Genomic DNA, 13,301 nt, shown 5'->3' with positions numbered 1-13,301 from the left:
TAACACGGGACTTCTTGTCAACGCACGGCTAAAAGTGGCCCGTGACAGATCATATACTTAAAAAAAGGAGTAGGAAGCACGTAGCCTCATAATTCTATCATTAACAATCCCTCTGGACCAATGCTGTGTTTCTTTTTTGTGTCCTTGGTTCCACAATACCTTATTTAATCTCTACCCTACCCCAGACCTTCCCTTTGGTTCTAGGGTGGCACAGTGGGTTAGCACTGCTGCCTCACAGTGCCAGGGACTCATGTTTGATTCCTGGCTTGGGTCACTGTCTGTGTGGAGTCTGCACGTTCTCCCTGTGTCTGCGTGGGTTTCCTCCCATAGTCCAAAGGTGTGCAGGTTAGGTGTATTGGCCACATTAAATTGCCCTTTAGTGTCAAGGGGACTAGCTAGGGTAACTGCATGGGGTTATGGGGATAGGGCCTGGGTGGGATTGTGGTCGGTGCAGACTCGATAGGTCGAATGGTCTCCTCCTGGACTGTAGGATTTCTATGACCCAGGTTCGATTCTCGGCTTGGGTCACTGTCTGTGCAGAGTCTGCACGTTCTCCCTGTGTCTGCGTGGGTTTCCTCCGGGTGCTCCGGTCTCCTCCCACAGTCCGAAAGACGAGCTAGTTGGGGTGCATTGACCGTGCTAAATTCTCCCTCAGTGTAACCCGAACAGGTGCCAGAGTGTGGCAACTAGGGGATTTTTCACAGTAACTTCATTGCAGCGTTAATGTAAGCCTACTTGTGACACTAATAAATAAACTTCTAAACTTTAAAAAACTAAACCCATCCACCTCTCTATCTACTTTCTCACATTAACTTCATTGCATTGTTAACGGGCGGCACAGCAGCACAGTGGGTTAGCATTGCTGCCTCACAGCGCCAGGGACCTGGGTTCGATTCCCTGCTTTGGTCACTGTCTGTGTGGAGTCTGCACATTCTCCCCGTGTCTGCGTGGGTTTCCTCCAGGTGCTCTGGTTTCCTCCCACAGTCCAAAGATGTGCGGGTTAGGTGGATTGGCCGTGGTAAATTGCCCCTTAGTGTTGGGGAACTAGCTGGGGCAAATGAATGGGTTGTGGGGATAGGGCTTAGGTGGGATCGTGGTCGGTGATGACTCAATGGGCCGAATGGCCTCCTTCTGCACTGTAGGATTCTATGTTCTAAGCCTACTTGTGCCTAATAAATAATCTTTTAAAAGAATAAAGAATTGAAAAGCAGGCGCGAATGTCCATAGGCCAATCAGGTGTGTGGGTCAGCAATAAAACGTCCTCAAAGGAAATGTTTTCGTGCTGGGGACAATTTTGAGCTTGGCTGATAACTGACTAGTTCAGCTCAGGCCGGAGGTCACACTTACCAGAGCCACAGGGGGCAATGTAGTTCCCCAATAAACTCCCCGGGGGATAGTCTTCAGTAGGGATAAACTACCCCGTGAAGTCTAACTGTCCATACCTGTCAGTCTGCTGCTCTGCAAAGGTTTTATTTTGTACCAAAGTAACAATGTATTCGGCTAACTGGGCCTGCTGATCTGACCCAACTGATGAGGTGTCGGGTTCGGCGGTAGGGGAGGGTCGGCCACGAGCAATGAGGAAGTTTCAGTTCTCTGCACTGACCCAAGAAGAAGCTGCGGTGCCGGGGAGCCTTGATCTGGTCCAGAATCTGCTGCACTGCATGGCTTTGGTCCTTCTGCCTCAGCTTAACATCACTGCACTCCTTCCAACCTGCACGAGGACCAGAGGACGCAATCAAACATCCATACATCTCCAGAGAACTCTCAGCTTTTAGAATACAAGCTTTGCTGTAGATACAGGCTGTTAGTGGGATTGAGGTGGGCTTTCTACCTCCCCCATCTGGGAAGGAATTCTGGCCTCCGAGAGCTGCTGTGGTCACTGCATACAGTGGTTAGCACTGCTGCCTCTCAGTGCCAGGGACACCGGTTCAATTCTGGCCTTGGGTGACTGTGTGGTGTTTGTACATTCTCCCCATGTCTGCGAGGGTTTCCTCCAGGTGCGCCGGTTTCCTCCCATATTCCATGGATGCATAGATTCGGTGGATTGGCCACGCACGGGGTTATGGGGATAGGGCAAGGTATGTGGAATGCTTTTTCGGAGAGCTGGTGCAGACCTCATGGGCCAAATGGCCTCCTTTTGCACTGTAAGGATGTGGTTCTACGGGACTGCAGAGAGTCCTGAAGAAACTACGTACCAGCAAAGGAGCTGGACTTTAAGGTCTGTCCTGGATTACTCTGGGCCCTGGCAAGTGGGGGTGGAGGTGAGGGGCTGGGGTCGGGGGTGGGGCACTGATAGACAGGGCAGAGGAAGGAGGGGAAACCGAGTTGGGAAATCATGGTGGGGTGTAGAGTTGGGCTGTAGGGCCATAGAGCCGGTTCCTTATCCCATCCAACCTTGACCTGCCGCCAGCCCAAGCAGTGGAAGTTTGTACAGCTTCACGCTTGGCGTGAACCTCCCCCGATTCTGGTTAAATTGCAGCTGTGGGAGGATGAAGCCTTGTTCAAGAAGGGGAGTAGAGACAACCCTGGAAATTATTGACCAGTGAGTCTTGCTTCTGTTGTGGGCAAAGTTTTGGAAAGGATTATAAGAAATTGGACTTATAATCATCTAGAAAGGAATAATTTGATTAGGGATAGTCAGCACGGTTTTGTGAAGGGTAGGTCATGCCTCACAAACCTTATTGAGTTCTTTGAGAAGGTGACCAAGGAGGTGGATGAGGGTAAAGCAGTTGACGTGGTGTGTATGGATTTCAGGAAAGCATTTGATAAGGTTCCCCACGGTAAGCTATTGCAGAAAATACGGAGGTATTATAAGAAAGATGCGGAAGCATTGGAAAGGGTGCAGAGGAGATTTGCCAGGATGTTGCCTGGTGTGGTGGGAAGGTCTTATGCGGAAAGGCTGAGGGACTTGAGGCTGTTTTCATTAGAGAGAAGAAAGTTAAGAGATGACTTAACAGAGGCATATAAGATGATCAGAAGATTAGGTAGGGTGGACAGTGAGAGCCTTTTTCCTCAGATGGTGATGGCTACACGAAGGGATATTGCTTTAAATTTGAGGGTGATAGACATAAGACAGATGTCAGAGGTAGGTTCTTTACTCAGAGTAGTAAGAGCGTGGAATGCCCTGCCTGAAACAGTAGTGGACTCGCCGACATTAAGGGCATTTAAATGGCATTGGATAAACATATGGATGATATTGGAACAGTATAGGTTAGATGGGCTTTGGATTGGTTGCACAGGTCAGCGCAACATCGAGGGTCGAAGGGCCTGTACTGTGCTGTAATGTTCTACATTCTATGTTTGACGTAGCTACTTAAGGCTCTCGACTGGGCCCGTGGGGAGCAGGTGGGTGGCTGCCGGGAATGGCACCCACAGCTTGTCCCTGTGTAAAATCCGACTCCTTGACTTTACCTGGATCATCTGCAGGGTGGGGGAGTTAAAGACAAAAAAATAATAATTTCACAATAAAGATTTGGGAGGGTAGAAATTTGTCAAGATGGCAGAGTAAAGCAGGTGGTAAATCTCTGAAACCCCAAGCACCCCAAATACCCCCGCTGGTAGTGCCATCTACTGACAGGAAGCTGAGTTGATACTTCCTGCTGCCCACCAGAATTAATTCTACCCCCACTACTTTAATCACAAAATACAACCGCCCCCCCCCCCCGTACTCAAAATACTGACTCTGAACGCGGAGTGAATTGCGCTGCTTGGTGGGTCTCACTCCTCATCTCTGAGTCAGAATGCTGCGGGTTGGAGACTCACACCAGCCACAAACATCTAGCTCCAAAACCCCAGTGCGGTACTGAGGGGGTGCCGCACGGTCAGAGGCGTCAGCTTTCGAGTAAGACAGAATATTTCTCGAAACTGTTTTGCAAAGGAGTCACTCCCCAATAACCTGGCCAACACTGATTCCAGAATCAACACGTGAAAACATTATTTGCTCATCGCCACATTGTGTGTGGGAGCTTGCTGTGCACAAATTGAGTGCATTTCCAATGTCACAACGTATCATTGACACGTTAAGCGTTTTGTGAAAGGCGATATATAAATGCAAACCTCTCTTGCTGAGCTGAATCGGACAATAATCGCAATACTTACTGGACGGATGAGCACAGGGGGGAGTCGATACCTTGGGTGGTCCCCAGCCTTTCGCGTTGTAAGCTGAAACACGCACGTAGTAGAGAGTCCCCTGAGGACAAGAGAGAGAACAGGGTAAGCTGTAAATAAGGGTGAAAGAGTGCACAGAAGGTTCACGAGGATGTTGCCGGGACTTGGGAAGCTGAGTTACAGAGAGAGATTGAATAGGTTAGAACTTTATGCCCTGGAGCGTAGAAGAATGAAGGGAGATTTGATGGAGGTGTATAAGATTTTGATGGGTATAGATAGGGTGAATGCAAGCAGGTTTTTTCCACTGAGGCTCGGGGAGAAAAAACCAGAGGGCATGGGTTAAGAGTGAAAGGAGAAAAGTTTAAAGGGAATATTAGGGGGGGCTCCTTCACGCAGAGTGGTGGGAGTGTGGAATGAGCTGTCGGATAAATGCGGGGTCACTTTTAACATTTAAGAAAAACTTGGACGGGTTCATGGATGAGAGGGGTGTGGAGGGATATGGTTCAAGTGCAGGTCAGTAGGATTAGGCAAAAAATGGTTCGGCACAGACAAGAAGGGCCAAAAGGCCTGTTTCTGAGCTGTAATGTTCTATGGTTCTAAGCGTTACGCGGCTCCCGGTGCTTTCAGCCGAGCACACAAGTCTGTGGAGGGCTGGTAATCCGCCTGGGTTCCAGATTCCCACTGACTGTCACTGAGAGCAAACAACCTGACTTCACCAGGGATCATCACTGGACTCTGCTGAGTGATGGGGGTTGTCGGGTGAGGGGTTTGTACAGAGGGAGGGGTGTTAAGGGGAATACAAGGGCACTGACTTTCCGCACCCCCCTCGTACCTTCCCAACGCCAGGTTCCCCGATTGGGCACAGAGTGCCCAACAATGAGGCTGTTGGGAAATCCAATCGGATTTTCCAGGTGGCCTTCAGGAGACATGGGAAAGCCGTGTGCCTCCCAGTTAACCCCTTAACTCCAGCGGGCTCAAACATAGGCACTAATGAGTCTACCGAAATCCTGCCACAAGCAGACACAGATTCCAGCATCGACCCATTCCCACCTCCAGCCTTCGTGAAGGCTTTCCCAACCCCAGGAAACCAGAGCTCAGCTTCTCCTGCCATTAAATCGGCACGACTGCTGCGAGGGTCTGGATTAAATTCCTCTCCTACTTCCCCCACTTGGACTGAAAGGCACTAAAGATCGATTGTCGCCCCCACCCCCCCTCCCCCATCCTGTCCCTGCCAATGTTATAAACTGGAGACCCCCCCTCACCAAAACTGTCCAGAAGATCACGTGATGGGAGTGGTTTTTCAGCCCCGCACCAATCCCACTAGGTGGGGGAGAATGATGGGGGAGATGCCATAGCACCTTTTGACATCTTCCCATTCCCCAATGTAATCCGGTTCACGTCCCGCGCGGGTGCAAACCAGGTTAGCATATGTCAGTATTAGTTTAAATAAGCTCTGTTGGTTTGGAGACAAATTCTATTGGTCCCCACAATTCTCTAACCCTCGGGCGCAGAGGGAACCCGGTGAATCGTTACTGACTTCCACAAACGGAGACCTGTCTTGATGGCTGCGCCTGGCTGGGAGAGGGGTTCAGAAACCATTAAAGACACCAGCCGGGGGAGGGGGGGGAGGTTGGGGAAATGATTGTGTGCTGGGTAGTGCCCTGACACTGTCCGGGGTAAAACAGAAAGAAACCCCACAACACCAGCTTAACAAGTTTATTTGTAGCAAAGGCCACAAGCTTTCGAGCCCAAAACGGGGTTGGGGGGGGGGGCAGACTTGGGGGATGGCTGAAATGCGTGCAGAGCCTGAAAGGGGGGTGACCCCACAGTGGGGTGTCGCTCATTTGTGGGTGGGAGGTGCCTGATGCCAACAAATTGTGGGGGGGGGGTGATGGGGGCTTGATGGCAGTGAATGGTGGTGGGTTTTAGCCTGTGAGGTGGGGGAGGGTGGGGTGTGCGTAGAGTTGTCTAAGTGTGGGTGAATTGTGAACTGAATCGCACCAGGGCAGCACAGTGGTTAACCTCACAGCGCCAGCGACCTGGGTTCGAATCTCGGCTTGGGTGACTGTCTCTGTCTGTGTGGAGTTTGCACGTTCTCCCTGTGTCTGCGTGGGTTTCCTCCAGGTGCTCCGGTTTCCTCCCACACTCCAAAGATGTGTGGGTTAGGTGGATTGGCCATGCTAAATTGACCCTTAGTGTCGAGGGGCTAGCTAGGGTGAATGCATGGGGTTACGAGGATGGGGCCTGGGTGGGATTGTGGTCGGTGTAGATGGGCTGAATGGCCTCCTCCTGCACTGTCGGGATTCAGCTATGATTCTCTAAAACCACCTCGTGGGAACCTTACCGGTTCTCCAACAATTAGAATTCTTTGGGAGAATTCACGAAAGAAAAAGTCATCCCAGTAGAGTGAGGTTATTATCGTAAATCTTATCCCAGGCTCTGATAAGCAGATATCCTTGTAGTCACTTTATCTGGACTCCCAGACACAGCCACGGTCTCACAGTGCCTCCGAGGCACTGACATCTCTCTCTCTCTGTGACAGATGGATCGGAGTGTTTGAAAAGCAGTGTCAGAGGCACATCAGAAACCACAACAGGAAGGCTTGCCGAGTTCATCAATATCATCCACACTCTCAAATATACTGCTACTGAAAAATAAGCAAAGCCAAACTCTGTGTGCGACACAAACTACAGCATTACAGATGGGTTGGCTTTACCATTTTGTGGTCCAGCACCTTAAACCTGTGTCCTCTTGTGGCAGCCATTTCAGCCCTGGGAAAAAGCCTCTGAGAATCCACTCGATCTATACCTCTCATCATCTTATACACCTCTATCAGGTCACCTCTCATCCTTTGAGCTCTCTCAACCTATCCTCATAAGGCATGCCACCCAATCCAGGTAACATCCTTGTAAATCTCCTCTGCACCCTCTCAATGGCTTTCACATCCTTCCTGTAACAAGGCGACCAGAACTGAGCACAGTACTCCAAGTGGGGGATTACGGGAATAGGTCCTGGGTGGGATCGTGGTCGGTGCAGATTCGATGGGCCCTCCTGCTGCACTGTATGGATTGTATGATCTATGTGGGATTACAGGGATAGGGCCTGAGTGCAATTGTTGTCGGTGCAGTCTTGTTGGGCCGAACAGCCTCATTTTTGCACTGTACATATCCTATGAAGGTTCTGTGAACTAGTAGCACAAATAGAGATAGTCAGATTCCGAGTTACTCACCATTACGCGGGCATGGCTACTGGGTGAACAAGGTTGGGGGATGAATATTGCAGAGTGCACAACATTTGGAAAAGACAGGCAGGAAAAAGAGGAAGGAATAACCGTGACTCACTCCGAACAACCAGAACCAAATTGTTTGGTTGAGAATATTCCTCCTGATCTGACTTCAGTTTTGCTGGGGCTCTTTGAGGCTACACTCGGTCAGATGCTGCCTCAATAGCCATGGCAGTCACTCTCACCTCAGGAATTCAGCTCTTCTGTCTCTGTTTGGACCAAGGCTGTGAGGTGGAGGCGATGGTCTAGTGGTATTAGCAGCAGACTATTAATCCAGAAACTCAGCTAATGTTCTGGGGACCCAGGTTCGAATCCCGCCATGGCAGATGGTGGAATTTGAGTTGGGGTTTTTGGGTGGCACGGTGGCACAGTGGTTAGCACTGCTGTTTCACAGCTCCAGGGTCCTGGGTTTGATTCCCGGCTCGGGTCACTGTCTGTGTGGAGTTTGCACATTCTCCTCGTGTCTGCCTGGGTTTCCTCCCACAGTCCAAAGATGTGCGGGTTAGGTTGATTGGCCATGCTAAGAAATTGCCCCTTAGTATCCAGGGATGCATAGGTTAGAGGGATTAGTGGGTATAATATGTAGGGATATGGGGATAGGGCCTGGGTGGGATTGTGATCGGTACAGACTCGATGGGCCAAAGGGCCTCTTTCTGCACTGTAGGGTTCTATGTTCTGTGTAATGAGGCCAGGTATTGAGTGGTCTGGCTGTTCTCAGTAAGATTGCATATTACATAGAATCCCTACAGTGCAGGAAGAGGCCATTCGGCCCACTGAGTCTGTACTGATCACAATCCCACCCAGGCTCTACCCCCATATCCCTACACATTTACCCGCTAATCCCTCTAACCTACGCATCTCAGGACTCTAAGGGGCAATTTTTAGCACGGCCAATCAACCTAACCCGCACATCTTTGTGGGAGGAAACCGGAGCACCCGGAGGAAACCCACGCAGACACAAGGAGGATGTGCAAACTCTGCACAGACAGTGACCCAAGCTGGGAATCGAACCCAGGTTCCTGTGAAGCAGCAGTGCCAACCACTGTGCCACCTTGTCGCCCGGTGTGCCACCGTACCGTACATGGAGATTACAACATGGAAACAAATCCTTTAGATCAACCATAACTCTGGAGGTTAAACCTCATGGTATCAGCCACCCAATCCCACAAACACACCATGTTCCCATGGGATCACATCCCTGTCAGCTTTAGCAGTCACACTACACTCGTTGATTGGCTTATGGTTGGGCTTCTGCCCCTCACTCAGGAGGAAGTCCCATCTTGCAGTGTTGCCAGCCACACAGACGGTGGCTGGAGGAGGTAGTACAGGGAATTTCTTGGTACGAGAACTGAGAACAAGATAATTAAGTCATAGAACACCTACAGTGCAGAAGGAGACCATTCGGCCCATCGAGCCTGCACCGACGACAATCCCAGCCAGGCCCCATCCCCAGGCATTTACCCTGCTCGTCCCCCTGACACCAATTTAGCATGGCCAATCAACCTCACCCACAGAGCTTTGGGGCATGGGAGGCAACCGGAGCACCCGGAGGAAACCCATGCAGACACGGGGAGAATGTGCAGGCTCCGCACAGACAGTGACCCGAGGCTGGAATTGAACTTGGGTCCCTGGCGCTGTGAGGCAGCTAACCATTGTGCTGCCCCATTGGCAGTAGTCTAAGGGTAGGGAGAGAGGGATAGTTTGGCCGGTCGTGAGGCAGTGTTTGGGATCTCGAGGGGATAGGCTGAGAGGGAGGGCAATCCTGAGGTTTTGGGTCTTGAGTGAAGGACGTCTCCAGTCTGAAGGGGGCTTTTGATAGAGGTGCCCCTCACCGCTTCCTGCCCGAGATCTAACTATCTTTATTGACTTGGCTCCTTCCCTGAGCTGTCTTCTGCCTTGGTGTGGAGATGCTGGCGTTGGACGGGGGTAAACACAGTAAGAAGTCTCACAAACACCAGGTTAAAGTCCAACAGGTTTATTTGATAGTAATCTCAGCTTGTGAGATTACTAACAAATAAACTGGCTGGACTCTAATCTGGTGTTTGTGAGACTTCTTACTGTGTCTTCTGCCCGCCAGCCTAAAGATTGCGATTGGGCAGGATTTGATTTGATTTAGTATTGTCATGTGTAGTAGTATACGGTGAAAATTATTGTTTCTTGCACGCTACACAGACAAAGCATACCTTTCATAGAGAAGGAAAGGAGAGAGTGCAGAATGTAGTGTAATAGTCATAGCTTGGGTGTAGAGAAAGATCAGCTTAATGCGAGGTAGGTCCATTCAAAAGTCTGACAGCAGCAGGGAAGAAGCTGTTCTTGAGTTGGTTGGTACGTGACCTCAGATTTTTGTGTCTTTTTCCCGATGGAAGAAGGTGGAAGAGAGAATGTCTGGGGTGCGTGGGAGTCCTTGGTTATACTGTCTGCTTTGCCGAGGGAGCAGGAAGTGTAGACAAAGTCAATGGATGGGAAGAATCATCCATGCGATGTTATGCCTCAGAACTCGAGGGGGGGTGGTGGGAGGGAGCATAAAATTCTGACTCTCATTTTTTTACTCTCCCTTAAACCATCTATCCTTCTTATTGTTATAATCTGACCTGGTGCTTACTTCAGTCTCTGAGTCTCAACATTCTCACAACCCTCTGTATAAAAAATGTTCATTCTCTGTCCCTAATTCTGGGCACATTCAATCTTATATAAGAACATAAGAACATAAGAAATAGGAGCAGGAGTAGGCCATCTAGCCCTTCGAGCCTGCCCCGCCATTCAGTAAGATCATGGCTGATCTGTTGTGGCTCAGTTCCAATTTCCCGCCCTCTCCCCATAACCCTTAATCCCCTCTCTTATCAAAAACCCATCAACCCGCTTCTTAAAAATATTTAGCGAGGCAGCCTCCACCACTTCAACGGGCAGAGAATTCCAGAGATTCACCACCCTTTGAGTGAAGAAGTTCCTCCTCAACTCCGTTCTAAACCGCCTCCCCTTTATCTTGAGGCTGTGCCCCCTAGTCCTACTGTCTTTTTTGAGCGGGAAGAGTCTCTCCACCTCTATCCTATCCATCCCATTCATCATCTTATACGTCTCAATGAGATCTCCCCTCATTCTTCTAAACTCCAACGAGTACAAGCCTAGTTTATTCAGCCTCTCCTCATAGCTCAATCCCCTCAACTCCGGCATCAGCCTAGTAAACCTCCTCTGCACTCCCTCCAGGGCCAAAATATCCTTGCGCAGGTGCGGCGCCCAAAACTGCACACAGTACTCCAGCTGCGGCCTCACCAATGCCCTATACAGCTGCAGCAAGACCTCCCTACTTTTATATTCAATCCCACTCGCTATGAAGGCTGTGTTTCCTCATTCTAATCTCGTGTGGGCCAAGTCAATAGCCACATGTGGCTATTAAGGGACCATGTGGCTAATTGCATTTTTGATTTTAAGATAAAAATAGTTGATAGTCATTATTGTTTCATCAATGGTTAGATTGTACTTGGTGTGTGTCTGTGAAATTCCATGTGCTTGTTAATAAATTCTTAAGGTGAATGTTTTAATTCGCCTTTGAGCTCAGAGAAACTTATGAAATTCTAACAGGGTTAGTTAGACAAGGTAGATTCAGACTGTGGGAGGAAACCCACACAGACACGGGGAGAACATGCAGACTCTGCACAGACAGTGACCCAAGCCAGGAATCGAACCTGGGTCCCTGGCGCTGTGAGGCAACAGCGCTAACAACTGGGCCACTGTGCTGCCCCACGGTTCCCATAAATGGGTGCCAAAGAACATTCACGTTAGAATATTGTGTACAATTCTGGTCGCCACACTATCAGAAGGATGTGGATGCTTTGGAGAGGGTACAGAAAAGATTTACCAGGATGTTGCCTGGTCTGGGGGGTATTAGCTATGAGGAGAGGTTGGAGAAACTCGGTTTGTTCTCACTGGAACGATGGAGGTTGAGGGGCGACCTGATAGAGGTTTACAAGATTATGAGCGACACGGACAGAGCTCTTTCCTAGGGTAGAAAAGTCAAGTACTCGGGGCATAGGTTTAAGGTGAGTGGGGAAAAGTTTAGAGGAGATGTGTGAGGCAAGTTTTTTACACAGAGGGTGATGAATGTCTGGAACGCGCTGCCCAGGGAGGGGATGGGAGCAGGTACGATAGCAGCATTTAAGGGGCAATTAGACAAATACATGAATAGGATGGGAATGGAAGGATACGGGCTCTGTTAAGTGTGTATGGTTTTAGTTTAGTCAGGCATCATGATAGGCACAGGACGGGCCGAAGGGCCTGTTCCTGCGCTGTACTGTTCTTTGAACCTCTGGGTGGAATCTGGATTTGCAGTTTCACTAACAACGTTGTTCTATGCAACTAATAAAAGATAGACAGGAGACAGGAACATGTGGTGCTGCCACTCACTGTGTTGAGGCCTCCGATTGTAAACTGCAGCTTCTTCAGTTCCTCCACAACAGCAGCTCCAACTCCGGATTCAAAGCTTTCGGACTGACTCCACTCCACTGAGAGAGAGGACACATTCAGACTGTTAATCTAGGAAACCCTCTCACTGCCTGTACCCCCACCCCCCATCTCCTCCCTTCCCCATGCTCCACCTACACCCCCTCCCCCACTCCCTCTCCCATCCCCACGCCCACCCCACCAATATCCCCAACCCCAGCTCCTCCCCCACTCCCATCCCCCCACCCTACCCTATCCCTTCTCCCACCCCACCCACACACCATCCCCATCTCCTCCTTCGTGGGACATGGGGTGGGGGGGGGGGGGCAGCATTTATTGCCCATCCCTCGGTGCCCTTGAATTGGGTGTGTCATTCAGCCGTTACAGAGGATAGTCGAGAGTCAACCACTGGAATCACAAGTGGGCCAGACTGGGTAAGGACGGCAGATCTCATTCCCTAATGGGACATTAGTGAACCAGAAGGGTTTTTCTGACAATGGTTCCACGGTCACAGTAGATTCTTAATTCCAGATTTCTTTTATTGAGTTCAAATTCCACCACCTGCCATGGTGGGATTCGAACCCCGGTCCCCTGAAGATTACCTGAATTTCTGGATTAAGTGTCCATCGAGAATACCACTAGACCATCACCTAGTGGCAAAGCTGTAACTTTAGTTGGGTCACATCTCTCTTGAGTGGGGGGTGTTGAGGCCATGACTGAAACAAGAACTAAGGGGCATAGCCTCAAAATAAGGGGGAGTCAATTTAGAACAGAGTTGAGGACGAACTTCTTCTCCCAGAGGGATGTGAATCTTTGGAATTCTCAGCCCATTGAAGCAGTGGAGGCGACCTCGTTGAATATTTTTAAGTCACGGGTAGATAGATTTCTGACCAATAAGGGAATTAAGGGTTATGGGGAGAAAGCGGGAAAGTGGAACTGATCCACTTCAGATCAGCCATGATCTTATTGAATGGCGGGGCAGGCTCGAAGGGCTAGATGGCCTACTCCTGCTCCTACTTCTTATGTTCTTATGACTGCTTGAGACCAGCTCAGTCAGTATGGATTCTTTTTTAGAATTCCTGCAGTATAGAAGGAGGCCATTCGACCCAGTGAGCCTGCACCAACCACAATCCCACCCAGGGCCTATCTCCATAACCCTACACATTTACCCTGCTAATCCCCTGACCGTAGAGAATTTAGCATGGCCAATCCACCTAACTCATACATCTTTGGACTGTGGGAGGAAACCGGAGCACCCGGAGGAAACCCACGCAGACACGGGGAGAATCTGCAAACTCCGCACAGGCAGTGACCCAAGATGGGAATTGGACCCGGGTCCCTGACACTGTGAGGCAGTAGTGCTAACCACTGTGCCACCTTAATTTGATCAGGGCTTAAGTTTATTTATTGTCACAAGTAAGCTTACCTTAACACTGCATTGAAGTTACTGTGAAAATCTCTGAGTTGCCACTCT

The 13,301-nt window shown here is 49.9% G+C and overlaps 1 protein-coding gene across 1 annotated transcript in view; it reads right to left on the bottom strand.

Annotated features, from left to right (window-relative positions):
• Positions 1-13,301, bottom strand: part of LOC145361577 (ankyrin repeat and fibronectin type-III domain-containing protein 1-like) — a 109,527-nt gene that overhangs the window by 33,312 nt on the left and 62,914 nt on the right. The window contains exons 8-10 of the mRNA XM_080217416.1: positions 11,792-11,889; positions 4,099-4,189; positions 1,604-1,711 (exon numbers count right to left, since the gene is read on the bottom strand). Of these exons, the coding sequence (XP_080073542.1) occupies positions 1,604-1,711; positions 4,099-4,189; positions 11,792-11,889 (297 nt within the window). The remainder of the gene's footprint in view (positions 1-1,603; positions 1,712-4,098; positions 4,190-11,791; positions 11,890-13,301) is intronic.

This window comes from Carcharhinus amblyrhynchos, chromosome 35 (genome assembly GCF_965287045.1).
Source record: "Carcharhinus amblyrhynchos chromosome 35, sCarAmb.v2.hapA, whole genome shotgun sequence".
NCBI classification, from domain to species: Eukaryota; Metazoa; Chordata; class Chondrichthyes; order Carcharhiniformes; family Carcharhinidae; genus Carcharhinus; species Carcharhinus amblyrhynchos.
Note: the sequence above shows the minus strand (reverse complement) of the source record. Positions and strands in the feature narration are given on the sequence as shown.